At 41.0% G+C, this 18,556-nt stretch overlaps 1 protein-coding gene across 1 annotated transcript in view; it reads left to right on the forward strand.

Moving 5' to 3' along the window:
• Positions 1-18,556, forward strand: part of ACOXL (acyl-CoA oxidase like) — a 315,844-nt gene that overhangs the window by 225,055 nt on the left and 72,233 nt on the right. Inside the window, exon 16 of the mRNA XM_021697716.1 lies at positions 18,327-18,414. Coding sequence (XP_021553391.1) covers positions 18,327-18,414 — 88 coding nt within the window. The remainder of the gene's footprint in view (positions 1-18,326; positions 18,415-18,556) is intronic.

Below are 18,556 nucleotides of genomic sequence, written 5' to 3' on the forward strand. Positions count from 1 at the left end.
CTTATCTTAAACTTTTTATAATTCAATTGGCCATTTAAAGCAAAAATAATTATAAGTATTTAGAGTTTATAAAGTACATAAAAGTATATGCCATATATATATTTTTTTTTAATTTTCCATTTTAATTCCAGTATAGTTAACAGTGTCACATTAGCTTCAGGTGTACAGTATAGTGATTCAACAATTTTGAGGCACATTTTCCAAGGAGTCTGGCATTATCCCTTCAACCTCTGTGTCCTCATTTGTAAGTTCATTAATAGCAATACTTATCTGATAGGATTACCTGGAGGAATAAGGAAGATTTTGTGAACCAGTAGAACTTGCTACCATGTTCATCAGATCCTATTGTCAGGGTTTTTTTGTTGTTGTTGTTGTTTTAAGGTTTATTTATTTATTTATTTATTTTGCATTTTTTTTTCTTCTTTTATTTTTTTTTAATTTTTTATTGTTATGTTAATCACCATACATTACATCATTAGTTTTTGATGTAGTGTTCCATGATTCATTGTTTGTGCATAACACCCAGTGCTCCATGCAGAACGTGCCCTCTTTAATACCCATCACCAGGCTAACCCATCCTCCCACTCCCCTCCCCTCTAGAACCCTCAGTTTGTTTTTCAGAGTCCATCATGTCTCATGGTTCATCTCCCCCTCTGATTTCCCATATGGACACAATAACAAAAGATGAGAAATAGTGTACATGGAATTATATTATTATAAGGTTCTTATATTATACATGAAGTGTTATTAAAGGCAGGCTATTATAAGTAAATAATATATATTGCAATAGAGAAGATAGACTGAGACAAAAAGAAAACTCTTTAGTTAATCCAGAAGTCATGGAAGGAGGAACAAAAATTAAAGACCTAAGGAGATAGTCTGTAAGTAGACTTTTGCCCAACACTATCAATAATTACATTACATGTAAATGGACTGAACATTCCAATTAAAAGGCAAACATTGTCACAGAGGGTTAAAAATAAGCAAGTTCCATTTATACACTTTAAGGGTAAAGACAGATAAGAAAAAGATATAGAATGCAGTTAGAACATAAGAGAGCCTATATTAATATCAGATAAAGCAAACTTTAAGACAAAGAATATTACTAAGGATAAAGAAGGTTATTTCATGATGATTTAAAGGTCACTTCATCAAGAAGAGAGAACAGGGCACTTGGGTGGCTCAGCTGGTTACGTGTCCAGTTCTTGGTTTCAGCTCAGCTCATGATCTCAGGGTTGTGAGATTGAGCCCTGCATTGGGCTCCGTGCTGGGTGTGGAGCCTGCTTAAGACTGTCTCTCTTCCTCTCCCTCTCCCTCTTCCTCTCCCTGTGCCCTGCCACCCTGCTCTCACTCTCTCTCTCCCAAAAAAGAGAGAGAGAGAGAGAATAGCCTGAAATAGGTATGCACCATAACAAACGTTTAAAATACTTGAAGCAGAAATTGACAACTCAAAGGAGGAGCAGACAAATCCAGTAATTGATGAAACAAATAGACAGAAATTCAGTATGGCTACAAAAATATGAACAACACTATCATCCAACCTGAACTATTTAGCATTTATAGACATTTAATGAAAACTAGACCCAGGGACTACAGTGCTAGCCATAAGACAGCTCTCAATAATATCAGTCAATAATTTCTTCAATATATTTATTTATTTATTTATTTGAGAGAGAGAGGGAGTGCATGCATAGGGGAGGGAGGCAAAGGGAGAGGGAAAGGGGAAGCAGACTCCTTGCTGAGTGAGGAGCCCAATACTGCCCAATCCCACGACCCTGAGATCATGGGTCGGTTGCTTAACCTACTGAGTCACCCAGGCGCCCCTCGGTCAATAAATTTTTTAAAAGATTGAAATAATACAGAATGTTTTTTCTATCAACAATGGCATTAAATTAGAGATCAATAACAAAAAGATATCTGGAAAGTCTCCCAAATATATGAATATTAAGGAACACATTTCTAAATAATCTGTGAATCAAAGAAAGAATCACTATGGGAATTGGAAAATACTTCAAACCAAATGATAATGAAAACACAACATACCAAATTTTGTAGGGTATAGTGAAATTTCCTTACAGGGAAATTTATAACTTGAATTGCTTATCTTAGAAAGTAAAAAAGATTTTAAGTAATGAAGTAAACTTCTACCTTAAGAAGTTAGAAGAGCAGGGGTGCCTGGGTGGCTCAGTCGTTAAGCGTCTGCCTTCAGCTCAGGTCATGGTCCCAGGGTCCTGGGATCGAGCCCCGCATCGGGCTCCCTGCTTGGCGGGAAGCCTGCTTCTCCCTCTCCCACTCCCCCTGCTTGTGTGCCCTCTCTCACTGTGTCTCTCTCTGTCAAATAAATAAAATCTTAAAAAAAAAAAAAAGAAGTTAGAAGAGCAAAATAAGTGGAATAAAGGTAACAATAAAGATTAGGAAGACATTAACATAGTAGAAAACAAACTATAGAGAAAATCAAGAAATCTGAAAGTGTCTTCTTCAAAATGATTAATAAAATTGATTAATCCCTAGCAAGATTGACCAAGAGAAAAAGAGATAAAGCACTAACAATATTAAGAATGAAAGAAGAGACATTGCAACATACAAGACAGATGTTAAAAATACAAAAAAAGGAATATTATGAACAATTTTATGCAAATAAATTCAAGAACTTAAAACAAATTCCTGGAAAAATACAACTTTGAAAAACAAGCAAAAAATGGAAGATGTAAAAATATCTATTAAATGAATTTAATTTGTAGTGGAAACATTCCACAAAGAGAGCTACAGGTCCAGATGGTTCTTCTGTTAAATCCTGTCAGAATTTAAAGATAAAAAAATACCAGTCTTACACAAAACTCTTCCCAAAAACCATATGACTGATGATACCAAGAACTAATGAATACATTACAAAAAAAACTTTACAAATCAATATTCTTCATGAATATAGGTAGAAATGTATAATAAAATATTAATGATGAAATCCAGAAATATATAAAAAAGGAAAATACATCACTAAGTGGTATTTATTCCAGGAATGCAAGGTTGATTTAACATTCAAATATGTTTGTCAATGAAAATTGCAATATTGACAAAATAAAGGAGAAATATTGCATGATTATATAGCGCGGAAAAGAATTTTGGCAATATCCAACACGAGTTCATGCTTAAAAAGTCTTAGCAAACTAGGAATAGAAAGTGGTTTCTTCTTTTGAAAGAGCATATTTATAGTAAACCTATAGTTGACATCATATCTAATGGAGAAATATTGCACATTTTCCTCCTTAAGATAGAAAACAAGGCAAGAATGTTCACTTTTACCACTTCTATTTGACATTACACTGGATATTCTAGCTGTGCAACAAGTCAGGGAAAATAAATAAATGACATAAAGATTATAAAGGAAGAAGTAAGTCTATCTTAATTTGCAGATGAAATAATTATTTACATAGAAAATATGAGAGAATTTACAAAAAAAGAGAAAACCCCAAAATCCTACCAGAACTAATAAATCAATATGAGGTCACAGGATATAACTCAATATGCAAAATAAATATCATTTTTATATACCATCAATAAACAACTGTAAAACAAAATGTAAAAATGAAATATACAATATCATTTAAAAAACATGAATTCTTAGGACTACATTTAACAAGTAAAATTCAAGCAATGCAAGATCTGTATCTTGAAAACTAGAAACATTGCAGAAGGTAATTAAAGAAAGCCTAAATAAATCCAGAAGTATATCATGTTTGTACATGGAAAAACTCAATATTGCTATGATGTGCGTTCTCCTGAAATTGGTCTATAGATTTAACACCACCTCAGTCAAACATCTCAGCAGGAACTTTTGTAGAAACTCACAAGCTGATGTGACAATTCATATGGAAATACAAATGGCCTATAATAACCAAAACGACTATGAGAAAGTTGAAGAAATGTGGAGGCCTTGCATGACCTGATTTCAAAGTTTCTGGTAGTGCTCCAGTAATCCAGACAGGATGGGATTGGTGTTAGGATGAACAAACAGATCAATGGAACACTGGAGAGTCCAGAAATTGACCCACACATATACGTTCATTTGATTTTTGACAAGGGTACAAAGGAAATTAAGTGATGAAAACATAATCTTTTCAACAAATTGTACAGGAAACTATATTTCTGAATGGAAACTAGGTATCTGAGTGGGGGAAAAATGAGCCTTGACTTACTCCCTGTGTAATGCACAAAAATTAATTTGAGATTGATAATAGACTCTAAGTGGAAGTGCAAACTATAAAACGTGCAAAAGGGAAAAACATAGGAGGATATTTCTGTGGAATTAGAGTAAATCAAGATTTCTTAGAAAGGAAGTAAGGAGGTAAGAAGCACTGACCATTAATTAAATATTAATTAATAACATTAAATATTAATTGGATTTTTTTTCAAAATTAAAAATTTGTAAGAAAACAAAAAGGCAAACCTTAATAACCTTGGAGAAATTATTTGCAATCATGTATTTGCAATACATGTATCTGACAAAAGACTTTTACCTAGGGGCGCCTAGGTGGCTCAGTCGGTTAAGCGTCTGCCTTCAGCTCAGGTCATGATCTCCAGCCTCTCCCCCTGCTCGTGATTTCTCTCTCTCTCTCTCTCTCAATCTCAAATGAATAAATAAAATCTTTAAAAAAAAAAACTTTTATGCAGAATGCATGAAGAACTACAACTCAATGATAAAAAGACACAATCCAAAAAAATTTGCACAGACTTGAAAAGACACTTCACAAAAGAAGATAAAAGAATGGTAATGAGCCCATGAAACCTTGCTTAACCATATTAGTCATCAGGGAAATAGAAATTAAAACCACAGTGAAATACCACGGTGTACCCACTGAAATGGATTGAACTAGAGCCGAATGATGACACTCGATCCTGGTGACAGTGTGGAGCGACGAGAAAGTGCATTGCTGTTGGTAGTATAAAAGGGCAGTGACAGAAAGTTTGGCATTTCCTTATAAGGTTAAATACACACCTACCCTATGACCAGCAATTCCTTCCCTAGGTATATACCCAAAAGTGATGAAAAAATGCTCACAAAAATATTTGTACAACAATGTTTACAGCAGCGTTATCAATAATAACCCCAAACTGGAAAAAACCCAGATGTTCATCAACATGAGAATTGGATAAACCAGTTGTGATGTAGTCATAAAATGGAATTATACTCAGCCAAAAAAAAAAGGATAAACCACCATTAACATGCAACAACATAAGTGAATTTATAGATGTTATGTTTAGTAAAAGAAGCCTGACACGAATATGACTCTATATATATGACATTCATTTAAGAAGGGGCAAAATTAGTTGATGGTGTTATGAGGATCACAGACTGGGAGAGTATGGTATTGACTGGGAGGGAGTATAAAGGGGGAAATTTCTATATTTTTGTCCGGGTGGTTATATGGGTGTATACACATGTTAGAAATCATCAAGCCGTAAACTTAAGATTTATGCATGTGATACATCTGACTGTATGCATTTTATACCTCAATTAAAACTTTTAAAAGATAGAACTTAAACAGTGCCTCCCAGCATTTAGACAGGCTGTTTACGTTACAGGCACTTCATCATCTTTTCATATATGAAGCTGGAAACTTAGCAGCTTCCAACAGGAGGCCTCAGCCGCTGAATCTTGGTATATTAATTGAGGGAAAGAAGAAACGGCTAATTATAATAACAATTACCAAGTGTCAGTTTTGTGCTAGATACCTTCCAGTGTCATGCCAAAACACAAGGGTAGGTGCCCAGGCCAGCTAGCAGCGTGGAATCTGGAGAGCATGGTGACAGTTGACGGGTTTGGTCTAGGCCAGTGGCCAGGATCACAGGAGTCTGACAAGAGGTGAGCTGTTGAGAGCTGGCTCTGAAGGCAGGCAGATATACCTTAGAGGTTCTGAACCTTCTATTTAGGGATCTTGATGTCTGGGAAGCTGGACCACAGGAAACAGGGCCCTGGATAAGATGGAAGGCCCAGTCATGGACAGGTAGGCAAGTCATTCAGACAGAACAAAGGGACAAGACAGAACTAGGTTCAGAGAAAGTCAAGTCTATGGGGACATGTGCCAAACTCTGGGCTCATGTTTGAAGAGCATAGCATGGAAATGACATTTTTCTAGTTTATGGCACACTGATTACTAGTGAATTGGACGTGGTGTAAGTGGTTGAATACTGAACAGCATTTTCTTCTTCAATTTTGTCTATACGGTTTTTTTCCTAGTTTTGTGAACATCGTGTAAATTTAAGGTGCACAATGTGATGATTTGATACACATAAATATTGTGAAATGATTACTACAATAGTGTTAATTAACACACATACCTTCTTATACGAGTAGATTTTTTCAAGGGGCGGGGAATATGAGACATTTAAGATCCAGTCCTTTAGCAGCTTTTAAACATATCATACAGTATTGTTAACTGTTGTCACTATGCTGTACATTAGATCTCCAGAACTTATTCATCTTATAATTGCAAGTTGGTACGCTGTGACCATCTTCCCCCATTTCCTCCACTCCAACCCCTGGCAGCCACCATCTACTCTGTTTCTGTGACTTCAGCTTTTTTATATTCCACATAAAAATAAGTTTGTATAGTATTCGTCTTTCTATGTCTGACTTATTTTACTTAGCCCACAAGGTCCAACCATGTTGTTACAAATGGCCGGATTTCCTTCTTTTCCATGGCTGAATAATTTTCTGTTGTTTATATATACACAACTTTATCCATTCCTCCATAGACACACACTTAGGTTGCTTCCATGTCTTGGCTAGTGTGAATAATACTGCAGTGAACATAGGAGTACAGATAGTGATTTCATTACTTTCAGATACATCCCAGAAGTGGGATTGCGGGATGATATGGTAATTCCATTTTTAATTTTTTGAAGACCTTCCATACTGTTTTCCATAGTGGCTGCACCAATTTACATTCCCACCAATAGTGCACAATGATTCCTTTTGCTTGCCAACACTTATTATCTCTTGTCTTTTTGATACTAGCCATTCTGACAGGTGCAAGGCAATATCTCATTGTGGTTTTGATTTGCATTTTCCCTGATGCTTAGTGATGCTGAACATCTTTTCATGTGTCTGTTGCCCATTGGTCTGTCTTCTTTGGGAAAATGTCTATTCAGGTTCTCTGCCTATTTTTTAAATAGGCAGGATTTTTTTTTTACTGTTAAATTGTATGGGTTCCTTATATATTTTGGGTATTAACACCTTATCACATAGACGGTTTGCAAATATTTTTTCCCATTCCATAGATTGTCTGTTCGTTTTGTTGGTTTTTTTTTTCTTTTTTTTTTTAAGATTTTATTTATTTATTCATGAGAGACAGAGAGAGAGAGAGAGAGACAGAGGCAGAGGGAGAAGCAGGCTCCCCGCAGAGCAGGGAGCCCGATGCGGGACTCGATCCAGGGACTCCAGGATCATGACCTGAGCCGAAGGCAGTCGCTTAACCAACTGAGCCACCCAGGCGCCCCGGGTTTTTTTTTTCTGTGCAGAGACTTTTTAATTTAATGTAGTTCCACTTGTTTATTTTTGTTTTTGTTGCCTGTGCTTTGATGTCATATCCAAAAAATCATTACCAAGACCAATGTCAAGGAGCTTTTTCCTTATGTTTTCTTCTAGGAGTTTTATGTTTTCAGGTCTTATATTTGAGTCTTTAATCCATTTTGAGTTAATTTTGTGACTGGTGTAAATAGGGGTCCAATTTCATTCTTCTGCATGTGGTTATCCAGTTTTTCCAGCATCAGTTATTGAAGAGCGTATCCTTTCCCAACTGAATATTTTTGGTTCTCTGGTCAAATATTAGTTGACTGTATATGGTGGGGGGGAGGGGACGGTGTTTTCCAGTCTCTTAATTCTGTTCCATTGGTCTGCACATCCTTTTTTATGCCAGTACCATGCTGTTTTGATTACTGTGGCTTTGTTTGAAATCAGGAAGCGTGATTATCTTTAGCTTCATTCTTTCTCAGGATTGCTTTGACTATTCAGGGTCTTTGTGGTTCCACATGAATTTTAGGATTGTTTATTTCATGTGGTATTCTAATAATTAAAGGAAGGAGTCAGATACGTCCTATAAAGAACTTGACATCTTCGAGTCTGGCCTTTCCACTGAGAGTGCTAAGTCCAGCCCATCCACCTGCCAGCTTAGTGGCTTGGTGGTGGGAATGTACAGTCAGGTATTGACCTATAATTTCATGTGGCAGCTCTTGGTGACCTGTTGCCCTTCCTTCCCTGCTTGCCAGCACCTCAGGCTGTTGGAATAGGCTGTTTTGTTGTTGTTGTTGTTTGTTAATTTCCAGTGTTAATTCCCCTCTTTTTCACAAGTGCCTCAAATCCCTCTCCCTCCCAAACCACAGAAGCTCACACGGAGGTGGTCTCGACATTCGGCAAAGTGTGCTGTTTCAGGATTCCTAAAAGGTTAGCCAAAAATAAAAGCCTCTTACTGACAGTGAAATAAAAATGCTTCGTTGGAACTTCAGATATATATTTAAATAAACAATTAGGGGAAAAAAAGAGAGAAGACCTGTAAAGATGTTTATTTTTACTGAATATTTCCTTGTTTAAAAGATGTTGCTCCCCAGTGACCTAGTACACCAATCACTCTGCGAGTCTGGGGCTGTAGAGATGACTGAGGCACAATGGCTGTCCTCCATGGACTCAGCCTGCGAAGGGAGGTGGCAGGAACATGGGTCAAGGGGAAGTCATCGAGAGGGGTCTGGAGCAGAGGGAGGGCTACCCCATTCTGTGGAAGGGTGGCCCACAGAATTGAGCATCTGTGCGCTGAGTCTTGCCTGGTAAATAGCAGAGCATGCCATTTCACACCATCCCCAGGCAGAGGTGGGTAGAACCTTCCAGGCAAGGCGTGGGATGTGAGTGAGCAACTAGCATATTCAGGCTGAGCCTCAAGCCAGGCCACATCCCGGGTCCTGGGCTAGAGAAGCTAGCGAGAGAGTGACTGTGGTGGCTGGTAGGCCCTCACTGCAGTGAGCCTTGTGTCCCCTACTTGCAGGCCTGAGAATCCTCTACCCTCCCTTCAAGTGACGGGACTGTGGCCTGAGCACATTGGTGTCAGGAAGATCATTCTAGAGTCAGTGCTATGAGGGTGACCCTTTAGAAGGCCACAGTAACCATCATCCCAGAGGAGTTAAGACATAGCCTGAGCTGTGGGATGGTGACAGTGAGCATGAAGGGTAGTCAGTGAAACTTGGGGTAGTTGGATGGGGGAGAAAGCCAAAGTTGGGGTCGAGGGTGGTCCCAGGGCTCCAGCTTATACACCGGGAGGATAGGCTGCCATTCCTGGAGAAGGAAACATGGAGCTCTAAGGAGTTCCAAGCTGCAGTGGGTTCTGTGCTCTCCAAATCCCCCATGGGGTGGGCTTTCTGTGTGCTGTACCCCTGGCCTTTTACTCGCAGCCTCAAGAATACCTCGCTAGCTGTCTCCTGGTGAAGCACTAGCTGAGCTGCTGCAGAGATTCAGGAAACAAAGATCTTGAGGCCTAATGTCTTTCACATATTAAATGTACATTGTTCTGCCTTCTGTCACCTGTAAGCAGTCACTAAGGGCAGTCAGGTTCTATAACACAGTCTTCGGCTAAACGTGAAGATCGTATTATTGAAACAAGATCTTTCCAGCTGATCATACTCCAAATGCATGCTTTGGTGCCTGTAAAATCTATTTAAGGCCTCCTAAATCCCCCCCCCCCATTCCTCCCCCCACCAGAACTGTTAGGAAGAGAATTTTAAAATGAGGAAGTGGTTAAGAAAGGGAGAAGGTATCAAACATTTGTTTATGTACGTATCTGTTGTTGGAAATTATCAAGATCGATTTCAGGAGCATAGAGTTCAAATGTATGCTAAATGACCAAAGAGAATGTACCATCCAACAATCATTTTCTATTCTGAAAGGCTAAGTAATGAGAAGCAGACTCTTAATTTAACACAAAAAGGAAAAAGGAGGAGAAATTAGGAAGTAATATATTCAATTATAGGAGCCCTTTGCCAAGAGCTTATTGATTTCATGTTCTGACAATTTCAGTTAAGCCTTAGGGGGGAAAAGATTTAGCAACCGGTCAGATCAAACATGTGTGGCCCCCCACTCCTGGAACTCATGCATGTGTAACAAAAATAGTCAGGTCTTCGCTAGGAATGGGCTCCATCTTTGGGGTCTGTTCATATTGCCAGGCCCAAGACCAGAGCTTGGAGGATTTTGCAGGTGAGAGAAGGGGAGCCCCCAGAAGATCCGACAGACACCGTAAATGTGGTGTGGGGAGAGGCAGACCAGGAGCCTCGTGTCCTGTTTTTGCATAGATCCCATGCTACTGAATTCCCTCTTGCGATTTCTCTGCCCTCTGAAGCCAGTTTCTTCTCCGGTCCCTCCCCTCGTGTCCATGTCTACCCTGACCACCCATCTGTGTGAAGGGGCTCCTTTTTGTGGTCATTGGCCCTGACCGCTGTGCTGGATGCTGGGCTGGTCACAGTCCTGCCCTGGTCAGCGCAACGCATACACCGCAGCGTGGAAAGGCTTCCACAGATGGATGTGTTGCTTGGTGGGGACCCTGACCACACGCGAGAGGGGGAGCTGTCGGGAGGCTTCCTGAACCAGGAGGAGGCAGTCTGGTAGGGCAGAGGGCAGGTGGAGAGAACTGCACGTGAAAATATCTGAAACAAGAGAGGGAATGTGTCCTGGGACTGGATGTAGTTCAAGGTAGAGAGGAGCCATGGGGTGTGTGTGTGTGTGTGTGTGTGTGTGCGCGTTCACGCAGATGCGCGCGCGCCTACACACGCATGCACATTTGTCTTGGAATGCATATTTATTGAGAACCCGCACCCGGCACCACTGGGGAAGGAGAGCAGGCTGTCTATAGGGGAAGCCCCTGTGTAAACAACGAGGGCCACGTGGGGTGATGTCTTTGCTAATACAGCTGTGCTGAACAAGCTCTGTTGGGGACTGGGGACGACAAGGTCCAGCAGGAATTCCTTTGACAGGTCATACTCTTTGGAGCCTCATCCATCTGTGTTCCGGTGGGCGATCTAGGGACCGTTACTGGACTTTTCTGGGACTTACTATATAATCAGAATGTCTTTCTTGGGGCACCTGGGTGGCTCAGTCATTAAGCGGCTGCCTTCGGCTCAGGTCGTGATGGGATCGAGCCCCGCATTGGGCTCCCTGCTGGGCAGGAAGCCTGCTTCTCCCTCTCCCACACCCCCTGCTTGTGTTCCCTCTCTCACTGTTTCTCTCTGTCAAATAAATAAATAAAATCTTAAAAAAAAAAAAAAAAGAAGAATGTCTCTTAGTACAGAGACAAGCACTGTGGGACACGTGAATGCGATCAGGAAGCCTTAGTTGTTGGACCCCTTTCTTCTATCATGTTATTCATCATTCTTATGTTGTGTTTCTCTAGGAAAACATGTGAATCCCAGCCTTTCACCCCAAGGGCTTATCTCCCCAAACAAGGGCTGTTCCATCCACCCCCACCCCTGTAGTGCTGCCACCTGCCACCTTCTAAGAGAAGGGGAGATTCTCGTGCAGTGGAGCCTGGTCCACCGCTGGGATGGGCAAGTATCTGAGGTTGGGGGTGGTAGACAGAGGGCCACTGACTCAAGCTCTGAGACCAGACATGAGCCCCATAGCTGGCCCTTCCCCTTAGGCTCCCAAAGCCAGGACACAACCCTCTCTGGGGCATTTTGAGCATATTTACTTTTCCTTCTCATAGGAAACAAGCTGGAACAGTAGATATAAAGGTATCCTGCTGTGTCCTTTCTCCCAGGATGTAGGAGGACGTTGAGCTAGATGTGTTTCTCTGGCTGTCCTGGAATTGCAGTGTAGGTTCAAAGGGCCGAGATGCAGAGAATCTCATACTCCCAGTTCAGAAAGCCACCAATGAGCTGCCAGCTGTTGGACCCAGACACCCTGCTTTCTGTGAGGCACTAGTACAGAACTGACCAACACCCGGCCATCGATGCAGGAAGAGGCTGGGGCCTTTTGGAGAAGACAGAATTCAGGAAGAGTGGCTGTGGTGGGGAGGAGAGGGGTCCCCTTCCCAAAGCCAGTCAGAGAAAACGAAGTTATCAGGAGGAAAGTCTAAAGAGAAAAGGTAGAATTAATTTGGTGTGTGGAATACCCAAGACAGGAATGAAAGGGGAAGCAGTGGATTTCGCCCAGGAAAAAAGACAGAACAGTATGGGGGCCAGGTGGGGGGGAGACCGAAACACAGAAGGGAAAAATACAAAAGGGCAGGGAAAACCTAGAAAAACAAAAACCCTAGAAAAATAGAAAAAAATATAGAACAGCAGAAAAATACAGAAAAATTAAAAATAGAAAAGGGTGAAAAAGTGGTTGAGTAAGTCTCAAAACAGAGGCAGAAAGAAGAACTTGAGAGAGAGGGAACTATACAAAGTTTTTTTAAAAAGAAAGACATAAAGGGGTACCTGGGGTGGCTCAGTCGGTTAAGCATTGACTCTTGGTTTCAGCTCAGGTCATGATCTCAGGGTCGTGAGATCGAGCCGCATGTTGGGCTCCGTGCTGGGAGTGAAGACTGCTTGAGACTCTCTCTCTGTCTGCTCCTCCCCACCCCCACTCTCTCTCTCTCAAAAAAAGAAAAGAAAAAGAAAGAAAAGGAAGACATAAAAAAATATAAGAAGGCACAAAGATATATAAAGAACTCCCCACCCTCCTATCTGACTCATGAAAGGCAAGACAGAATGTCAAGTAAGAGGAGCAACAAGAAGGCAAAGATGTGGGCTGAGCAGGTGAGGAGCGGCCCTTCCTGGTCTGGCCATTAGCTCTGTGAGGATGCCCCTGAAGAGGCAAAACAGCCTTTGGAAGGAGTGTGGCCCTGCTGACACCTTGATTCTGACTTCCAGCCTCTAGAACTGTGAGAGTATACATTTCTGTTGTGTGACCTCACCGGATTGTGGTCATGTGCTACAGCAACCTTAATATAAATCCTTAGTGTGACATTACCTGTTCCTATGCTCACGAGATCAGTAAGTTCCAAGCAAAGAAATGGGAAGAGGACAAAGAAAAAAAAAAGGCACATGCTAGCTCAGGCTGTATTTTTTTTATTAGGAAAACAATAGCTTTTATAGAAGCACTGCCCAGTAGACTTCTGCCCACTCTCCTTGGCCATGGGGGCTACACATCTAACTCTAGCTATAAGGGAGCCTGGGGAGGTGAGCCTGGGGAGGTCAACTTTTATTTTATATATATAATTAATATATGTTAAAATTGACCGATTTTAAGTGTAAAATTAATGAGTTTTGGAAAGTGCATATATTCTAGACATAGAACATTTCCATCACCCCAAAAAGTTCCTTCCTGCTCCTTTGTAATCAAACCGCCCCCCCTTGCTCTGACTCCTGGAAAACACAGATTTTTCTTCTTAAATAAGATTGCCTTTTTTTTATATTTTAATGTAAATGGAATAGCACAGTATATAGTCTTTTGCATTTGAGATCTGTCTAAATTGTTGGGTGTATTAATAATTTGTTCCTTTTTATTGTGCAGGAGTATTACTGTGTATGGCTATACTATAATTTGGTTATCCATTAGCCAATTGGTGGACATATGGATTGATTCCAGTTGGGCTGTTATAAATGAAGCTTCTTTGAACATTCTCATACAAATCTTTGCATGGGCATGTATTTTTATTTATCTTGTGTAAATATCTAGGAGTGGAATGGCTGCATTCTATGGTACGTATGTGTTTATAAGAAACCACCAGATTGTCTTCCAAAGTGGCTATATCGTTTTGCCATTTTGCCATTTTGCCATTCCCACCCACAATGAGTTCTAGTTGCCTCGCATCCTCACCAATACTTAGTATTGCCAGTCTTACTCCTGTCAGCCATTCTGGTGGATGTGTCGTGGTTTCTCATTGTGGTGTTAATTAGCATTTCTCAAATCTATTTCGTGTGTTTATTTGCCATTCATTTATCTGCTTCGGTGAAGCGTCTGTTCAAAATTTTTGCCCATTTGTGAAAGTGGATTTTGTTTTCTTACTATTGAGTTGTAAGCTGTCTTTGTAAATTCTGTATAGACGTCCCTTATTACATGCATGATTTTTCAAATATTTTCTCCTAATCCATTAGTTGTCTTTTCATTTCCTTAAGGTCTTTAAAGAGTGGAATTTTAATTTTGATGAAATTCAACCTTTTTGTGTCTTATCTCACAAAATCTTTGTCTGTCCCAGTGTCACTAAGATGTTCTCCCATGGTTTCCTTTGAATTTTATTTTAGATTTAAGTCTTACATTTAGGTTTGTGCTCGACTTCAAGTTAACTTTTTAATGTGGTGTGAAGTAAGGGTTGAGGTTCATTTATTTATTTGTTTGCTTTTGTAGGAGGATGTTTAGTTGTTCTGGCACTGTTGAAAAGACTTTTTTCCCCCATTCAATTACCTTGGTGCCTTGGTCGAAAATCAGTTGACCATGCCTGTATGACTTTCTGGACTCTTTTTTCTCCATTCATCTATATTTCTATTCTTATTCCAATACCATACTGTTGCATTTGCTCTAGCTTTATACTAAGTCTTGAAATCAGTTCGTGTAATCCTCCAACTTGTTTTTTTTTCTCAAAATGGTTTTGATTATCCTAGGTCCTCTGTATTTCCATATAAGGTTTACAATCAGCGTGTCAAATTCTGCGCACACAGAAGTCTGCTGGGATTTTGCTTGGCATTGTGCTGAGTCCATAGATCACTATGAGAAGTGACATCTTAGCAATGTAGAGTTTTCTGGCCCACGAGAACAGTATAGCTCTCCATTTGTGTGCTCCTTTTCAATTTCTTTCTGCAATGTTTTTTCCTTTCCGTGTACAGATACCGCATATGCTGTGTAAAATGTATCTGTGAGTATTTCATATGTTTGATGCTGTTGCAATGATATTTTTATTTCAAGTACCAATTGTTCATTGCTAGAATATAGAAATTCAATTGTTTTTTTTTTCAAAATCTTGCATCTTGTGACTTTGCTGCTTAATTTGCTAATTAGTTTTAGTAGCTTTATGATACATTTCTTAGGATTTTTTACATAGAAAATCAGGTCTTTCTGGATGAGAGTTTTACTTATTCCTTTCCAATCTCTAAACCTTTAATTTCTTTTTCTTGCCTTATTATCCTGGCTGGAATCTGCAATACAACATTGAGTAGAAGTGATGACAGACATTCTTGTCTTCCCAATCCTAGGGGGAAAGCACTCAGTCTTTACTATTAAGTGTGACATTAGCTGAGGTTTTTTGGTAGATCCTCTGTAGGGAGATAAGTATTTTTAACTGGATATATTGCTGCCCAAATCTTTTGGGGTTTTTTCTAGAAAAGAAGAAGGGAGAATGGACATAGGCATCCATCAAAAGGGAGGCCAGCAGGGGTTTCTTTATGAGTTCAGCCCTGTCTTAACTGTGTGATGATTTATTAGGAAGTAAGCATTTATTTCCATTAGAGGTTTTAAGTGTGGAATATGGTTCACATTACACATGACCATGTGTGACAGTGCATCTTTATGAACTGTATTTGGGAGGGACAGGTGCTGCCTGGGAACCAACTCCCCATTAGTCCATTGGGAGGCAGTGTAGCCTGTGGTTAGAAACATGGGCTCAGAAGCCTGGGTGCCTAGTCCCAATCCAGCTCTGCAACCTTGGGCAAATTCCTCACCCCGTGTCAGTTTTCCACCTACAAAAGGAAGGTATCAAAAGATGTCAGTAATTCCTACCTTCGGGGCTTCTGAAGACTCAGTGAGCAAATGCAATAAAGAGCTTAAAACATCATCTGTTGTCTGGTGTATTTTAAGAAGGCTTTAGTTTACATAAGGCTAAGTTACATACAAGTTTTCAGTAGCAGGTTTACTGCTTGAAGTAAAGAACAGCCATCCATTAAAAAAAAAAAAAAAAAAAAAATCCACTCTCCAGAAACCTCCTCTTAAGGTTTTGTAAGGAGAGAGGATTAGATACTTGATTTTTGTTGTTTCGCATGTTATTGGTACAACAAATACATTTAAAAATCTTGTGTATTGCATAGGCAACTATCAGCTGGATTATAGTTGTGGGCAGTGACACCCTAGAGTTCACACGGAGTCTACACTTAAAGGCTGAACCAGAGTTTGACCTTCTGATCTGCTTGTTTTGACCACTTGACAGTGGGCTGGAATGGGACCCCACACACTGTCCCTGGGCTGCCCCACCTGGACGTGTGGACCACTGTGCAGCCCCCAATGGGCTTCAGCCTATTATTTCTTGCCAGTAAACTCTAATTCAAGGGGACAGAGGCGTCTCAGTCAGTCTGTCACTTTCCTGGGCATCTGCCTTTCTATCGACATGTTCCAAGTCCTGGGAGCCATCCTTCAGTGGGGGGTAAGTCATGCCAGCCTTCCTGTCTGGTGTGGGGTGTGAGGGGACACTTGCCAGCAGGAACGAGGTTACTCTGAACCTGCTCAAGTGGGTCCTGTTGCAGCACTGTGATGTTGACATATAAGGAAAAGCACTTAGGAACAGGCTGGCAGGCCTTCAAGGGGCCTTTCCCCTTAACTTGAACTCGCTTTTTGTATTTTTTGCCTTGTACTTTTTGAGGGTGCAGTCACAGCGAGTTTTGTAAAGGGCCTTCTGCAGTGTTTTCTCATCTGAAGTCCATTCTTCACACAGGGTCTACATTGTCCAGCCAATTTTCTGTTTCTGGTTTTCTCTAGATCAGGCCATTGAAAGACTTAAGTGTGTATGTTTAGTTTTTTAAAAATATAACATGCCCTCAGCTCTGTTTGGACACATCTGCACACTATTTTACCCTTCCTCTCTCCTTCCCATACAGCCAGGGGGGGATAGGGAAGGGACGGCCAACACATGTTTAAGAGAGCCCATCCACGAGGCCCCAGCACAGACTGCCCGGCGTTTTCCTCTGCAGTGTGATGGGTAGCGTTTGGGGACAGGAGTATTTGGCCAGCTCTTGTCCTCACCTCTGCCAGAGATGTGCTCTAGCCCGTTCCTTGAGAGTTGCATTCTCTATCACACCTTTTCAGCTGTCATTTTGACACCAGTACCAAGAGATACTGATTCAGGGAGCGAGACAGACATTATCCTCTCCCTTGACTGTCATAAGACGCCCCAGTTAGGTGGAGACTCCAAGGCTCATGTGACATGATCCTCCAAACTCTGCCTGCTGCTCCAGGTAATCATGCTAAATTATACATGGGAAGAGGCTTTCTGCAGTGCTGTTTTTCCACTGGAGCACAAAGCATTCTGTTATAGGAGGGCTTTGACAAAGCAAGTCCTCCAGGCCCTGCAGGAACCGTGGAGCTGCAGGGGGCAGGTTACCTTCCAACCACAGGGCTCGGCATGTGAGTTTAAAACAAATGGGAAGCAGATGCATAGAGTCTGACTTTCTATTTGAGTGTCATTTCTTTGAGCAAAGACAAAGGCTAAAAATTTAAATATCAAACTGTTAGGTTTTCGAAACAAAAAAAAGAAAAGGCAAGAAGAAACAAAGAAAAGTCAGAAGTGACAAATTTAACACTCTTCTCTGGTCAGATAAGAATCTGCTCTTAGCTCCACGTAAATGACTAACTGCCAGCTTCGTGATTCGGCATCTTTCTCTTCGTGTATTTTCTTCATTCTTATCTTCTTCTAGTTCTATTTCCTCACTCCTCGCCAACTAAAAAACAACAACAACAACAAAACAAAGTAAAACAACTCCCTTGGTTGGTGTGATTGAAAGATCACCTTCCATAGGGTATACCAGCTGAAGGGATGGATGATGTGGAGGTGCTGTGCATGCAGGTTCCACGCTCCTGGGGGCCCCTCACACACATCACACCTGGCCACGGCCAAATGCCAGTTCTGGAGACCTAACAGGCATTCAAGAAACAACTCGAGAACGAATGGAAGTACCTGGCTACAACAAAAGGAAGGCGGGAGGGAAGGCAGGATCGTTTTGCTGCAGATTAGACTTATGCAGTTCGTTCTGTTATTCACAATTCCTCAGGCAGCGAGCGACCCAATTAACACAGTGTCGCTTTATCAATGCTTGCACTCTCCCCTTCACATTGTTTCCTGGACGCCTGTTCCATCTCCAGAGTCGGCAGCTGGTAGTGGCCACATTTGCTCTGTGTGAGGAATTCCTACAAACATAGAAACTGGACTCACAGTACACTGATGGCATTTCTTCATCAACAAATAACTTCTGTGGGTCACGGAGGCCAGCCTTGCAAGTTACCCAGGCTTAAGGTGGTACTAAAAATGTGCAAATTTGCCATCTACCTTGTTTCTAAGCTCTGTTCTCCGAGAAGATCATCGGTGGTTATTTCTATTCTGTCCACTTGACAGGTGATGACCAAGAAAGAGGACTTTTTCAGTGCCTGGAACTCGTGTCTTCATCATGTTGCCTCCCTGTCTCTGGCACACATCCATAGAGGTGAGTTGGCTCTTGTTGAATATTTATAACTGGGAGGCTCTGGGGGCTGCAGGGTACCTGGGAATAAGACTGCAGTCAAAGGACAGTCCCCACACCAGCCCTCACGTTGAATGTAAGGCCCCGAAATAACTTAACCTCCAAC

Source organism: Neomonachus schauinslandi, chromosome 10, assembly GCF_002201575.2.
Source record: "Neomonachus schauinslandi chromosome 10, ASM220157v2, whole genome shotgun sequence".
Lineage (NCBI taxonomy): Eukaryota > Metazoa > Chordata > Mammalia > Carnivora > Phocidae > Neomonachus > Neomonachus schauinslandi.